The sequence below is a fragment of the Bemisia tabaci genome, chromosome 1 (assembly GCF_918797505.1).
Source record: "Bemisia tabaci chromosome 1, PGI_BMITA_v3".
Taxonomy (NCBI): Eukaryota; Metazoa; Arthropoda; class Insecta; order Hemiptera; family Aleyrodidae; genus Bemisia; species Bemisia tabaci.
In genome coordinates this window covers 51,251,379-51,266,727 of record NC_092793.1, presented here as the reverse complement: position 1 = coordinate 51,266,727, position 15,349 = coordinate 51,251,379, and the positions used below count along the sequence as shown (strand labels likewise).

Genomic DNA, 15,349 nt, shown 5'->3' with positions numbered 1-15,349 from the left:
ATTATTTCTGAGACTGTTGGGTTGGTGCACATCCTAATGTTGATTTAAAGAAAAAAAAATTGATATTCTGAGTTTGTGGGGGAACAGCCTCAAAAACTTCCTCTTTTTTATTTCAGCTTTTACATACTTTTTTTGCTTTAATGAGCAGTTTGACATAGTAAGAGTGAAATATCCCGGGTTTTATTTTGCAGATAATAGTAGCACATCCTGACGTTGATCATTTCAAACTAAAAAAAAAAATTGAGACAGTCTGGCTAGCTCACATGTTTATACTTATTTTTAGGGAACAAGGTGTTACAGCTAAGGGGGAAAAAAGGGCGTATGTTCAACTTGTTATGTGCTTCAGGGTAAGTTAGGTTCAAATAGGAATTTTTCCCTTTGCAACCATACCATCATAGATCAGTGTGCCAAATTTCAGTTTGAAATCTTCAAAACTGAAAATATTTTGAGGCTTTTTTGGAGGCAAAACATTGCCGTTTTTGGACTATGGAAAGTGCCTTTTCATGAGAGGTGATAAACCTTTAAAAGAACTGTACATATAGCGCTAAGAATTTGTATTTCCTCTTACAGTGATCTATAAATCAAGTAAAAAAAATAATGAGAATCTGAATCAATGGATGCCATTTTCTCATTTTTTGTTTTGATGAATTGACATGGAATCTCCCGGTCAAGTGAAAAAGACAACAAAAATTAAGTGAAAACGTGTACTTAAAATAGATACAAAATTGGATGACAAGTTTTAAGTAAAAAATAAACGCTCATGAATCTTAATACTTGACTTAAAATTAAATTAAAAAGAAACGTCACAGGCACAAAACAAAGTGTAGTACGATGAAGTGTTAGGAAATGCATTAGTGAGAGTTTTCCTCTTCATAGAAAAAGAGAAGAGTACAGTTTGATGAATACCAGGGTAAAGGAGGGAAGAAAAATTACTCTTTCATGGACTCTTCTGTTGGCTGGGCAGCTGGTTGATGTGCTGCATCTTTGTCTTTCTTTTTTGAACCAGAAACAATATCATCTATTCTCAGGAGTAATATTGCAGTCTGTAACAGAAATGAATATGAAAATATAACATTTCGAAACTCGCAATGAATAAAAACAAAACTTGATAGAATATTTATGCGTGGATATTTAAAAAAAAAAAAATCTTACTTAAAGAAGTTACTAGCTCTGATGTAAGCCAAATGAGGTTCATGAAACTAAAATAAAATATCTATATCATATGTTTAAACTTTGCGACTAAAACTCCACTATAAGAATTAACAATGTAACTAATCCTAAAAAGAGGAATTTTCTTCTTTTGTTTCTTTATTTTAGTCTTGGAAAAATCTCATCTTTTCAATGCATATTTTGAGAAATACAATGAATATTCGATTGGTCAATGATTTGACTTAGGTTCATTCCTTTCTTTTCTTTATAAATTGAACTGTATTTGAGGAATATTAGATAATTTCAACACTTGTGGAATGCTAGGAGAAAGAAATGAATGTGTTCAACTACTCATTCAGCTTGCGCCTATTGATCAAAAAGTCATTTGTGACAGCAGCAAGTGATGAAAGTATTCTAGTACAAGCATGTTTTGTATTAGTGATTAGAGTGATTTGTGTCAATCATTGTCAGATCGAGGAATCGCTAATTTCCATGCAGCATACTAACGCCCAAGTCCCTTAGTGGGTGCAGTGATTACTCACAGCATATTGAAAAATATGCATTAATTTGAAATTTGTTAATTTCATAATCATATTTGATCGACATTACCACATTTTACGATACGGAACCACTATTTCTGGCTCTTCCGTAAAAACACCTTTCTGCATAGGGACACCGATGACACATATGCTGTTTCTAAGATGAGCCAGAAAACATGGTTCTTCATCATAAAATGTGGTCCAATTGGTATACAGTAAGACTTCGATTTATCAGATTTCACAGAACCGGAGGCTGAATCCGTTAATCGTGCTAGTGGGTCCTACTGAAGGGATCGGAGGATTGATCCATTAAATGGCGATCCGATAATTCTAGGTCTTGCTGTATAATGCGATAGGTCTGTTGTGGGCGTCAGCAAATCGGGTTTTGATGGTCTAAATCAGACAGCACGCAAAGAAGGGTAAGATTTGCCTAAATGCCAATTTCCTGGGTGCAATATGAACTGTGATACTGGTCTTTCAAAAATACATATGATGGAAAACAACAATCCTTTTACTTTTCTTTGGACACTGCTTCAGTTAATGATGGAGGCAGGAACTTGAGGTAGGTACGGACATCATTACATATTTATGCTTCATCTACAGGCTTCAAGCATCTGAGCAAAATTCTGTGATTTCCTGGGCAAATCTAAGGCAACAGGCCTGAATGCAAGTTGGTTACACTGAGTAGCGATTTAATAGAGCTTAAATATTCAACAATTTAATAAATTATTGGAATAAATACATACCTCAACCGCAGTTTTGTAAGTTTGCAGCTTGACAGACAAAGGTTCCCAAACGCCTAGTTCTTTCATATCTACCAGTTGTCCTGTTTCACCATTGATACCCCAAGTTGATCCACCTGAAAAAATTTGGTATAAAAATTTATATACAAATTTGTAACATGCTTACAAAAGTAAAGCAATTTTCACTGGCCGTTTCATCCAGGATTGAATGTCTCTTTGACGGTGCATGTCATATGAAACCGAATAAGTCATACTGCACCAAAATTGAGGCTGAAGAGCTTAAAACTGTTTGCATTTAAAATAGACAAATTGAGTATGGATTCATCAACATTTTCAATGGACTTGAACAAAGTCAAAACAAAATAATGCCTATCTGAAGTCATCATTGTAAAGAAGAGGTTTTAAGTTTAATGAAAAAGCTGAGGTAAGCATCTTTCATTTGATATTGAAGAGCACAAAGTCAAAGGAAACAAGTAAATAACCTCTGACTAGATCTGTGAATGTTTGAGTGAATTCATTTCAGTTGCAAGTCTAATACTAGAGACAAGAAACCCTCCAATGGCCACTTGGCGACAGGTAGAAACTTTTACTTTCGGGGATTCAATACTTCACTAAGGACAATGTTAAGAAAGCACCAATTATCACCCTTTTTCCAGCTGTTGACCGACCTAAGAGGTTGATGATGAGCTTTAGATGGCATAATGAGCCACGCAAGTTTGCAGAACTTCAGTATGTTTGCGAAACGAAACATCCTACATGCCGTACATCCACCCAGTAGGTAGGTCAAAGTTGAATGTTGGAGTTCTGAAAGTAAAAGCTTCCACCATTGCCAAGATAGCAATAAAGGGTCTCTTTTGTCTCTGCCTAATACATAGATTGAATCAATCTTCATATAACTCAAGAAGTATTCCTAACAGATGGAAATGAAGCATTCAAAACTGAAGGAGGTTTTAGTTTATTATTGCCGAAAATGTTTTCAGGTTTGTTCATTGAATAAAGATGGATAGGGAACAACCTAGCGCCTGAGTATCTTTTTTCCCTTGCTTTACAAAGATATTGCAGTGGTTATGTAGTTTAGAATTTTGTTTTCCTGACTCTATCTTAGCTGTGGAGAGATGAATCTGCCAATCTATATTTAAAATAATAAATGACTAGGCAAAGAAAGGGAAACGAGAAAGGGGAGTCAAGAAGAAAATATTACCGGTTGCATGTTTGGCTCTTAGAGCTGTGAGAGTTCGGATTGTGTTGGCACCACAGTTTTGTGTCAATGTGCGAGGAATGATTTCCAAAGCTTGCGCAACTGCACGATATGGCCACTGCGAAACACCCTCCACACTTTTGCTTTTCTCTGTTAATGCCTGAAAAGAATAAATGCAAGCACATTACAAATAAAGAAAATTGTGGAAAAAAACTTGAATCAATACAATTAAAAAACTAAAAGAGTAATAAAATGAAAAGTTCAAGAGTTTAGCTTGGGATCTTTAAAGTAGAGGCCATTTATTGAATTTTTTATTTGTTCATTCGTTTGTACTCCGTTTCTTTGGGGGCCTCAGAAGAGAGGAAGGAAGGAAGATGACCAAAGATGTATTAGAATACAGTAAGACCTCGCATTATTGGATCGCGATTTAACGGATTCCGCGATTTAACGGATCGATCCTCCGGTCCCTTCAGCGGGACCGACTAGCGCAATTTAGCAGATTCTGCGATTTAATGGATTCAGCCTCCAATTCCTTGAAATCCAATAAATCGAGGCCTTACTGTACTGTATTTAAGGGAAACCTCCTTATTGCCTTTCTGCCATCGAAATGAGTTCAGGTAAGACTTGCCGACTATTCATGCGGCACACTACTTCCGTATTGGAAGGATTGAGATGGCAATCCTCTCACTATTAAGGTGCGCAAGCTTCTTAGCAGGAATGGAACATACAAGCAGGGTGTACACAGACTTTTGAAAACAAACTATTAATTTTTTTCTGCTTTTCAACTAATCGTTTAACTTTTTCTACTACCACTGTCTGTGCTATTGCTGATAGCTATCAAAGTTATTTTTCGAGTTGCTTGAAGGGCATAGGTGGTGGTTATTTAAAATAATAAAGCAAGGACCTGTTTTTGAAAGATATGAAGAAATGTGCAGATAAGTACTATTTTAAAGGAACAGTCTGTTATACCTAGAGTCCCTTTATACTGAGAGTCAAGATAATTTGAATCCATTTCTGATTGGTTCCCGTATTTTAGGCCTTCACAGTGTCACAAACGGGAATAAAGATTACAGTTTCACCGATTGCAAAGATTATAATCCGGAATGGACCGGGGAATTACGGGTTCGGCAAGGAACAAACGGAATGAGGGAAGGAACGAAGAAAGGAATTCGAGAATGGGCCGATCAAAGATTACAAAAATCCAACAAAAAACGTTCAATTTCTGTAATCTTTATTCCCGTTTGTGACTCCATGAGGGGTGTTGTCTTGACTCTCAGTATAAAGGGACTCTAGTTATACCCTGAGGCAGCAAAATATTTTCACCTATGTTAGTGCTTCTGGATTGTTTTAACCTTGCTATTTGGCGGTTATTTTTCTCCCTTTCCTAATTAGAAATGAGTCCTAAATAATAAAATTCTGCATACTGAGCGTAGGTTTAGAAGACAAATTCGGCACTTTTCAAAGAAAGCAAAAACTTTGTAGGAGGTGCTTTCAAAGGGTCTGACGGTGAAAACAGCGCACTTTAAGTTCACTAAAATTAACATTGACAACTTTTGATTTGCTGCATTATTACTCCGCACTTTCTAGATTTTCTGGATATAAAAACTTCCTCTAAAGTTACCTGAGAGACAGCCATTTCCACAGCTCCACCTCCAGGAACCAGTTTAGGTTCCATCATGATGTTTCTGGCAACATTCAGAGCATCTTGAAGATTCCTTTCTGTTTCATTCAAAATGTCTTTGCTTGCACCTCTCAGTAAAATAGTACATGCCTTGGGATCTTGGCATTCAGTGATAAAACAGAAATACTCATCACCAAGCTGAAAAGAGAAACACAAACTTTTAGAAGCAAAATAAGGGCATTTAGTGATTCATCCCCAATTATGATTGAATTGCCATGCAATATGTACATCAATTAGGGTATTCAGCTTCTTAAATTTGTCTTTTTAAGCCAAAACATGATAATAACCCTCCAGGAAGAATCTGAAAGATTATTTAGGTACAAAGAAAAAAAAAAAACACAAAAAAAGAGAAAATTATTGCAAAATTTGTTTGAACAAATAAACTGGATTTGGCTCTAAAAAAACCATCACATTTGAGCAGGAGTCAATTGCTGTATTGAATGGCAAACTTTTTTTTGCAGTCAAATTGTGTTTTAATGCATTCAACTTTAGCAACTTTTTTCTTTGTAAATTATTCTTGAGATTTATGTGCCGGGGATAACATTCTTTTATTGAGATTAAAAGTTAAAAAATAATCGAAGCTATATATCGTTTGTTAATTTGACCCCAAACACAGTTCAAGATAAATTGCCTTAAGAGAGAAATTAAAAGGACCAAGCCTGGATTTTTCAACCACAAAGTAATTTCCATTTATGGCAGCTATCACTTCGCTCATCTTCAAAGTCTGCAGTAGGAAAATGTTTCTCTGCCACCAAAAAGCTTAAAAATGAAAAATGGAGAGTAACGAAGCTTTAATCACAGACTCAGAAAGTTTGCTGACGTACTCCGTTACCCTTTTCAATACAAGTTTAGGGCTCACTGTGTTCTAAGCTATGGGGTTGAAGGCAGTTGTGGCCTTCCTCCGACACAGCGACATGCCCTCGCGCTTTTATGAAAATGATAAAGTTGTTGTTTAAATTCTCACAAACAGATGGCAAATATTACAAGTCTCAATTCATTAAGGAACACTAGAGGACTTTGGTTGCTTAACCGCAAAAGGAAAGTCCACATTTATGATGTATGGAGTGCACACTCCGAGGGATGCATACAGAATTACACAAAAATCTGACCGTAAAAAATGACTGACCTTTTTGATCTCGAAGAGACCAGCCTTTGTTCCTACATCCTCTTCCTTTAACTCCTCTGTACGGTTTACAATAGTTGCACCACATGCACGGGCCACACGGTTGTTATCAGACTTGCGTAAACGGCGCAAAGCAGTGATCCCTGCCTGAGAGAAGGATTTAGACAGAAAGATTTCTTAGTTACGATGAAATTAAAAATATGCTATGTTAAAAAAATTAACCCTTTGAAAAGCGAGCTCTCGAAGATTACACAAGTGAGTGTGTCACTGTAATTTGCCCCAACATGAAATTTAAGTTTTTCATCCATTCAAACAAATCACGGGAAAAATCTGCCTCATTTTGACGCCCTTTCAAATCTAGAAAGTTTGTCTAATACTTGTGCTACCAATTCTGCTTTGATGAAGTTCAAAATTTGACGTCCTCGTGAGAATTACATAGATCAACAGACTTAAAAGAACAGGTTTGCTACAGCAAAATTGGCACACGGGGCTTGAGTTACCATCAGCTTGAATGACATGCTACCATTCGTTTAATGTAGGTTTTGACTGAACATTGAGCTGTAAATTTTGATAAGCAAGGCATATAAATTTACAATAATTGAAAACGTTGGGTGAATCTCACTTAAAAATTAATTTGAAAAATTTGCAGTTCAAAACATCCTTTTCTCAAGCTGACTCAACAAGGATGCATCATGGTGCTTTAAATGGACAGAGACATAAAAAATAATTTCGGCTAGTTTGAAAGCATCAGATGGGAGAAGAAAGGGACAGCGATCTTAAACTCACAATCAGCTTAGTTGCCCAGCGGCAGCCCTTAAAATACTTAGCTCTACTGTCACATGGAGACTGCAGCTCTGGAGAGTTACACTTGAACACAAGTAAAAAAAAAATGAAAGGTAAAACCCCTCTGCTTTAGCAAGCTTTGCCAATCTCAGAGCTCACTGGATCGCTAATAAACCTGATGTAAAATTAATGATATCTCAAGGCAACATACATATGATTTTGTACAAAAGTGACCATATTCTGCGGGAGTAACACGTGACTTACTGAGCCGACTAAGGAGAACTAGCAACAATTGTACATGCTGTGAACGGGTTGTGGGCAATTTAAAATTGGATATAATGCTTTCTTCCAAGCCTTAAATGAGTAAATTTGAGTAGCTTACTTTAAGGAGATAGTGCTGAGCCAAATCAGAGATTCCTTTCTCTGTGAAAACAATATCTGGTTTGACAGCGATGATATCAGCACAGATTTTTTCAACATATTCTTCTTCCAGCTGCAAGATTCTTGTAAAATCAGTTTCTTTCATGATTTCAACATTGGTCTGAAAACAGTTGGAGAGTGAGCACAATTGAAATAGTAGCATTTAATACAATAACTTTAATCTAAAGCCATTTGAATTTGGGTTAGTTGAGTTAAATTTTTTATTGCATCATTCGAAAATATTGGTTGAACTGAACAAACGGTAATGTTTTAAATTCTTTTTGACTACTTTAAGGCAAAGAGTAATAATTCATCATAAATTGCAAGACATCAGTGTGGCCAAAAATGTGGTTTGGATTGTGTGCTCATTCGAAGAAGTCACATCACGATCAATATAGTGCTGCAGCGGAATCTGTTGTGGAAGAATAGACGACACCACAGATATGTGTTGTTGATCAACATCATTTGAAGTTAGTTGTTTGGAGTACGTATGTAAACCTTACTCCGAGAATTAATGTCCTATTTTATGAAATCAAAGTGGTTTTTTTTATCATTTCATAGCTTTTGTCAGGTATTAATGCATAATTCACATTTTTGAATCCAAATGACAGCATTTACTAGGATGTAGGAAAACCACCAATATCTTGCTGACATGCGGTAATCAAATACTCTTAATTGAACACACTAATGACATTCCCATGAGAGCAATCACTATAACTCTGAGGGAACCAATTTTTAAGATAATTTGAAGTCCTAATGGTTTTGTTCAAATTAAAACCTGCAAGTAATAACTGCTCATGAGCTGATCATTCCTAGAGCATTCTACTAGGTTCAAATGCAAAAGACATGAATTGGAAGTTTCAATGATCTCAGAGTTATGCGAGAACAAGATTAAAACCAGCAAAGACCAGAATGATGCTTTAATTAATTGACATTTTCTGCGGTGTGTAAAAATAAGAATATTTGCATGAATGGCCGCTTAAAAAAAAAAAAAAAAAAGTAGTAAAATGACCTTTAAATGATTTTTTCTTTCTGGTCCCACTGATAACAGCAAACAATTTTCAGTTTACAGCAAGTTGCAAGGGTTTGCAGAATGAGCATACTAAAATTATCATTGTCACTTGTATGAATGATTCTTTTCTCGAGACAGAATATATGTATTGAAAACAAGGAAATAGATATTTACCTGGCTTTCTCCTTTCTTGTACTCAAGTGTACAGTCAAGGAGAACTATACGTGGGTTCTTGATGTATCGCCTCATTTTTGGATGGGTAACATCTTTGTTAATCATTACTCCTCTCAAAACCTCGGAGTCTTCAATGCTTCCACCGGGAATCTATGAAACAAGACATCAATGTGTAATTGAAAAAGAAGGTCTCATTTCATGGTTTGACAGAGGAAAAAAATAAATAAAAATAAGATCAAAAAGCTGATTCAGTAGACACCATTATTCAAACTTTTGACAGGAGGATTACCAAAAACTGATGTGACTAAATGAGAATCAATATCACTTCTTTACAACTGATGCAAAAAACACTTAACTTAGACTTTTAGAGAAATGAGTCTTTGGTATTCAGGAAATCTTTGATGACAGTTTAGTGTTAGGCCATAATAAACAGTAAACTCCATGTATCCTGACTGATACAGAGATATCAGTTGTACAGGAGAACGTCATTTTAACTGAATAACTCAGTGGTATGACATGCCTGCTAATTGTTTAGAAAAAACCAAAAAGTTCATTAAAAAGCTGCATAAAGCACCTCTAAGGGGAGAAAAATCTGACCAACCAACGGCCGACAGTCATGATGATGTAACTAAGCCGTGTTTTTGGCTGGACTTTAGCCTATCAGCGAATGCGGACTCTCTCGCTCGCCTACTTTATGAAAGACCGCCAAAAATGTTGTTTCAAATGGGTTCAGATTTATGAGACCTCAAAATCGATTTTTACCACCAAATAGTCAATTTGAGAGGCCGCACTTCCCTGATTTTGACATTTTTATCACCTAATGCTCTGTAGCATATTCTAACAAATTCAGGGTGTCTACCAAAACAGGCTGACCAAAAACCAGTACTTCTACAGTACTTTTTCACTACACTTCCGAGAAATTCGGTACCTTCTCAACAGAAAATTCAGTACTTTTTCAGTACCCTCATTTGATGACATTCTAAAAATTTCAAAAAATTGAATTTCTCACTCAAATGGTGACAAAAATTATAAAAAAATTCCGAACCTTCTTGCGGAATTTCCGCACTTTTTCAGTACTTCCGGACCGCCCTTAAAAAATCAGTACTATTTCCGGACTTGTAGACACCCTGAAATTGGAGTGTGTATTGAGTAAAAAGCATTTGACCTAGTAGTGGCAATTATTCCTGGTGAGAAGGTGTGAAGATTTACCTTTTCAACTTTGGCATATCTCTTAATGTCAATTTCTTTGCGACCATTTTCTTCTAATGTGACAGTTTCCACAGCATCTAAAGCAATTTTGACAGCTAGATCGGACCATCTGCCAATGAATTTGGTACCAACGCATGATTTGACAACTTCCATCACTTTTGCCCGGTTGTTACGATCGAGCGGTATGCTGTAGAAAGAAAAAATAAATAAATGAAAAACAATTTTTGGAAAATTGCCTTTTCATGTTATAGCATAGTGAACTTTAAATTAAATGCCTAGTAAGCAGAGATTTATCTGTGAAGGATATTTAAACATCATGCAATTTTTTTAGGGGGGACCCTGGGAAAACTAGAAGGACTTTGCCCTGGCCATCTATTTTACAGTATCGATCTCTCCTTTTCTCCATCTCAAGTAACTCTTTAATGATGCAGTGATGCACTCTGCCAAATTTTTATGCATCAAACCAATCCCAAAATTTTTTACAGCTGTTTAGCTGGACCGTATTTTTGCCTCTGGTAGTTATTCTGGTAAATTAATTTAGTCCATGCAATTATTGTTGCAGTGGTCTTTTGGCATGGATGATATAAACAAATTGCAGATCGCTGTCAATTTTCGTTTTTTACTGGATGAAACCCTTTCTGAAACTAAAGTGATGATTACCATAGCTGCCAAAGAAAAGGCTTTGTAAAGATTTTCAAATTTGAGGCTAGCGAGGCAAAAATGCTCTGACATTTTCATTAACGGCTCTGACTGTTTGCTTTATCTTGCCACAATTGGATATGAACAAAATATTGCAGTTATGCATTCATTAGTAAGTGCTTTTCATTGTCATTACATTGAATCAGTTACTAATTTGTTCCAATGACGTTTATTAATAAAGGACATATATTGTTGATGCATCATCGCAGGAGTTCATCTTGCCCCTTCTGCAGTCCAAATGAAGTTCTGTTTGCGTTTCGTGCTGTCATGAATCGCTGAATCAGTTTTGTGATGATCCATCCTCCTTAGACTTAGGGATGAACTCATCACAAGAGACTGCATACTTGTGAACACATACTTAACTTTAAAATTTTGTTCCGATCCAGTGGTGGTGGGACATGCCAAACTTTTGAAGCTGTTAATGACAATTTAACCTCGATTGAGCATGCTAGCCTACCATAAAGGGATCTTTTCATAGTTTTTTTTTCTGGAAGCTGTGGTAATCATTTCTACAGTTTCAGGTAAAGTTTTGAAGATAAAAATACAATTTTCGGTCATTTACTCTTTGTTGATATCATTCATGCTAAAAGACTGCTGTGGCATCCAATGCACAGATGAAAAATGCACTTTAGAAACAACCAAAGGCAAAAACACGCTCCAGCAAAACAACTACACAAATTTTTGGAGTAGGTTACATGCGTTGAAATTTGGCATAATGCATCATTCGGAGTTACTTGAGACTCCCTCAAACGGAGAAGTCAATCCTATAAAACTAACGGCCAGGGTATGGGTCGTCCAGTTTGCTGTTCTGGGTTACCCCTTGTACTCAAGCACAACAATGAACACGATTCATCACTACTGATTGCACCTTAAGCTGGTCTGTTTTAAGGATTTTCCATCCAATTTTACCAAATTTCAGGTGTAAAAGAAAAAGGGGTTTAAAGCAGGATTAGCTTCTAAGGGGTATTTGAAAAGTGTTTTAAAAAAAAACTCACCTGATTTTATCTTGTAGAATAGCGATCATATCTTCAAGGGCTTGCCTGTAAGCTTTAATAATGACGGTGGGGTGCATTTTCTGCTCTAAAAATTGTTCGGCCACGGCTAGCATCTCACCAGCTAGTACGATGACGGAAGTGGTTCCATCACCCACCTTAAAATTGGGGAAAAAAATATTAAAACATGTACGCTGGAGTAAATAATCTGCCTGATTCACTAGCAAAGTTTGCTCATAGAAATTGTTTGAAAATGGGTTTGTTGCAAGCTGGGGCAAAAGTAAAAGTTGTCTGAATGAAAATGGCTTAAAAATCATGATAAGCGTACTGATAGAGTCTAAAACTCACTTCTTGCCTCAACGCCTTAGTTAGGAATTTGCAAATTTTTGAGCTTCCCACCAATAATAATACAATGCAGAAATTAAGTATGTACTTTGATACAAATGAGTCAACTCAACATGGTTTCATAATACTGCGCGAATTTCAAAATGGCTAACACTGTGTGGCAGTTTCTCAAAATAAAAAAAATATAAGATCTGCAATCATCTAAGGTTGGCGTTCCCCTAAAATTCTCAAGGATAAAATAAAATTGTTTATGAACGACACATAAACTTTCTGGAAACAATGGACAGAGGCATAGGGTGCAACTAACTGCAGATTTGGCTTTATAGCTTGCAAGGAACTTAAGCACCTCTGAATGGTCAAAACACTTGGTAAACTAGATATTCTGATTAAAATACCTACATGCAAGACTCAAAGTCAATTCAAGTTGAATAACGAAAGGAGTTTCGAAATAAAGTGATTCTTAATAAAAGAGAATTAGCTCCCATTAATGGGCTTATGTCTGTTAATTTTAAAAGCCCTAGTAGAGGACTTAGCATACACTCAGAGCAAAACTTACTGGGTTTATTAGTTTTGATAACAAAATTCAAAGAAAACAGGCTGTATTGGCCACTAAAAGTTTTGAAAAACTTAATTTTTAAGCACCAGCACTGTCTTGACTTCTTTACAAAAAAGGATAATTCTTAAAAACAGGAAAATTCCATCATGAATTTAATGAAACATTTTTGTATTAGAAAATTACTGAACCTTGCAAGTTCACTTCAAAAGTTTTGCAACATCCAAAGTAAGGCAACAGAGGAAGGTTCTTATTTTCTTAGGAAATTACTGTTTAGTAATAGCTAAAATTATTCAGTCTGATTATTGAAATACTCCGACAAAAAAACTGAAACTTGGAACTTACTTCTTCATCTTGCGTTCTAGCAATTTCGATTAAAGACTTTCCTGCAGGATGCTGTACCGTTATTTCTCGTAGGATAGCATTTCCATCATTAGTCATAACAATACCTCCCATGGGATCCATCAGCATTTTTAGCATTGCCTGTGGACCCAGACATGTTCGAATGACATCTGCTATTGCCTGCAAAATAAAATTCCAAGAATGTTAAAGTTCCAGAGCGGTGAAAAAGAAAAAGACTTAGTGGATGAGATGAAGTTTTCTAAACGTTGATGCCTTATTTGATGGTTAAATTCAAGTTGGATGGTAAGAAAATAGAACAGGTAATTCCTGAAGATCAACTATGATGCAGCTCAACTTCAAAAATGCAAACGACAATTGAACTTTGGTGTTTCTTCTATGTCCTTCAGCCCAATATTTCTTCAGTTTTATAGAAAGAGAACAAGCAAACACAGACACACTGGTCTAACTTCCAACTTTAAGCACTACTTTAACAAATTTCAGCTACATGTTTGACATGTTGGATGTAACATTTTTACATTTTTTACTAACAACTGGATGATCCACATGCAGTACCCCGTTGGAAGTTTAAGCTTGGAGACCTTCGGCTTAAAAAAACGATAGTTCATGATTCAATCAACAACTAACTGTTCTCGGATCGTGGCTAAATACTCAGGGACAGGGTTTAGAGAGTATCCTAATTTTTAGTGACAGTTTCGAGATAAATTTTAGAGTGATAGAAACCAAGGTAGGTTTTGCATGTGTCAGAGATTCCAAGATAAGATTCTTCTTGCGTGAAATTTTGCAAGAAACCCAATTGTGCCACTAGTTTGCTCAAACTGAATCCCTGCTTCTGTTTTTGCTCCTCATCTGAGCATCAAAAGTTTAACTAGATATAGGGGTTGACTCTCAAAGTAGAGAGGGACATCCCCTTTATCATAGTCTGAACTTAAAAGCTTTTTCATAGTGTCAGAGTTAATTTCAGAAAAAAGCAGTGGCACCATCGTATTTCTCATGAAATTTTACGATAGATAAAAATCACATATCCTGCTTGATGTGACACTCGACATGCCTTCCGCGAAACGTCCTCCATAGTGAGGATAGAGAGTACTTAGGTGGGGATTAAGAAGAGTTGAAAGGAAAATCATCTGAAGGATTTACGGTGCAGTAAGAGCAGATAATGGAGAATGGCGGATCAGAAATAACGAGGAGATTGACCTAATACTTGAGCACGAGGACATAGTGCGATTCATCAAAGCCCAAGAAATCCAATGGTTTGGCCACGTGGAAAGGATGGACAACAACGGCATGCCAGGTAGTTCTTAAGGCAAGAGTAGAACTAAGCAGAAAAAAAGGAAGGCCACGGCTGAGATGGATCGAGGATGTAGAAAAGGACATTGGAGCAATGAGAGTAAGGCGATGGAGAACCAGAATACTTGACAGAGTGCAGTGGTGGGGAATTGTTGTGGAGGCCAAGGCTCACATCGGGCTGTAGCGCTAGAGAGGAAGAAGAGCTAAAATAAAAATTCGGTTGATAACTCGCATGTAGGGAGTGCCACGATTAGTGAAAGTGATATTGGAAAGCACCCGAAGTGGAGCCCAATACATAGTTTATTCACTTATTGCTGAGAAAAAAAGGAATGATGCAGACATTGCTGGACTTAATGGAAACTTAGATGGGTGTGAAGACAAAGCACATGACAGGAGTCTCCTAACCTCAAACTTGGGTTGGCTGTGAAAGGATGTAATTACACGATACAGTAAACTAAGGTTTCTTGGGAGTACGTTTCAGGTCATTTTCAACTAGAAACATCCGCAGAATGCCTAGAGGAGTATACAAATTCAGAAATACTTACTTTTCCGGCGGCGATGTTCTCCACCTGCACTTTCCGACCGGATTCACGTTTGGTGTTTTGGCCTGTAAACAAAACGGAAAATTAAATAATGTCACGGATAAACGAGATCCAAAATACATTTTAAGATGAGGGAGATAATCATACTCACTTAGGACAAGAACGGGAGCTGAACCGGGTCCGAACATTTTAGAAATTTAAAATAAAATAATTATATACTTGATCAATCACTCATGCATGCACGATTTTCACTTGCGAGATTCAGATTAGGAGATTATCCAGGGCTGCCGAAAATACATCAACCACCATTTGCTAGCCAGGGCTTTGGTGGTTGATGCACTGTTGACAGTTGAATTTTACCGCAAAAAAGCGGCAAAATTTAAACTGACGGATGATGCATGGACACTATTGGACACGTTGCCCATTTGCACGAAAGTTCATTTCTTATTGGGGAGGGGGGAGGCCTTATTGTATTGGAGACCTCCATTTCTAAGTATTGAGCGAAATAATTATGAAAGAACGAACATAATTGTGGTT

At 36.6% G+C, this 15,349-nt stretch overlaps 1 protein-coding gene across 1 annotated transcript; it reads right to left on the bottom strand.

The window, feature by feature from the left end:
* Positions 1-690: 690 nt before the first annotated feature.
* Positions 691-15,110, bottom strand: CCT3 (chaperonin containing TCP1 subunit 3). Its single transcript, XM_019049327.2, has 12 exons — positions 14,964-15,110; positions 14,816-14,877; positions 12,966-13,142; positions 11,726-11,880; positions 10,032-10,218; positions 8,823-8,972; positions 7,599-7,757; positions 6,437-6,580; positions 5,251-5,448; positions 3,633-3,789; positions 2,435-2,547; positions 691-1,043 (listed from the first exon to the last, which is right to left on the bottom strand). Exons 1-12 carry the CDS (start codon positions 14,998-15,000, stop codon positions 930-932), a joined length of 1,653 nt encoding a protein of 550 aa, XP_018904872.2. The 5' UTR covers positions 15,001-15,110; the 3' UTR covers positions 691-929.
* Positions 15,111-15,349: the final 239 nt, after the last annotated feature.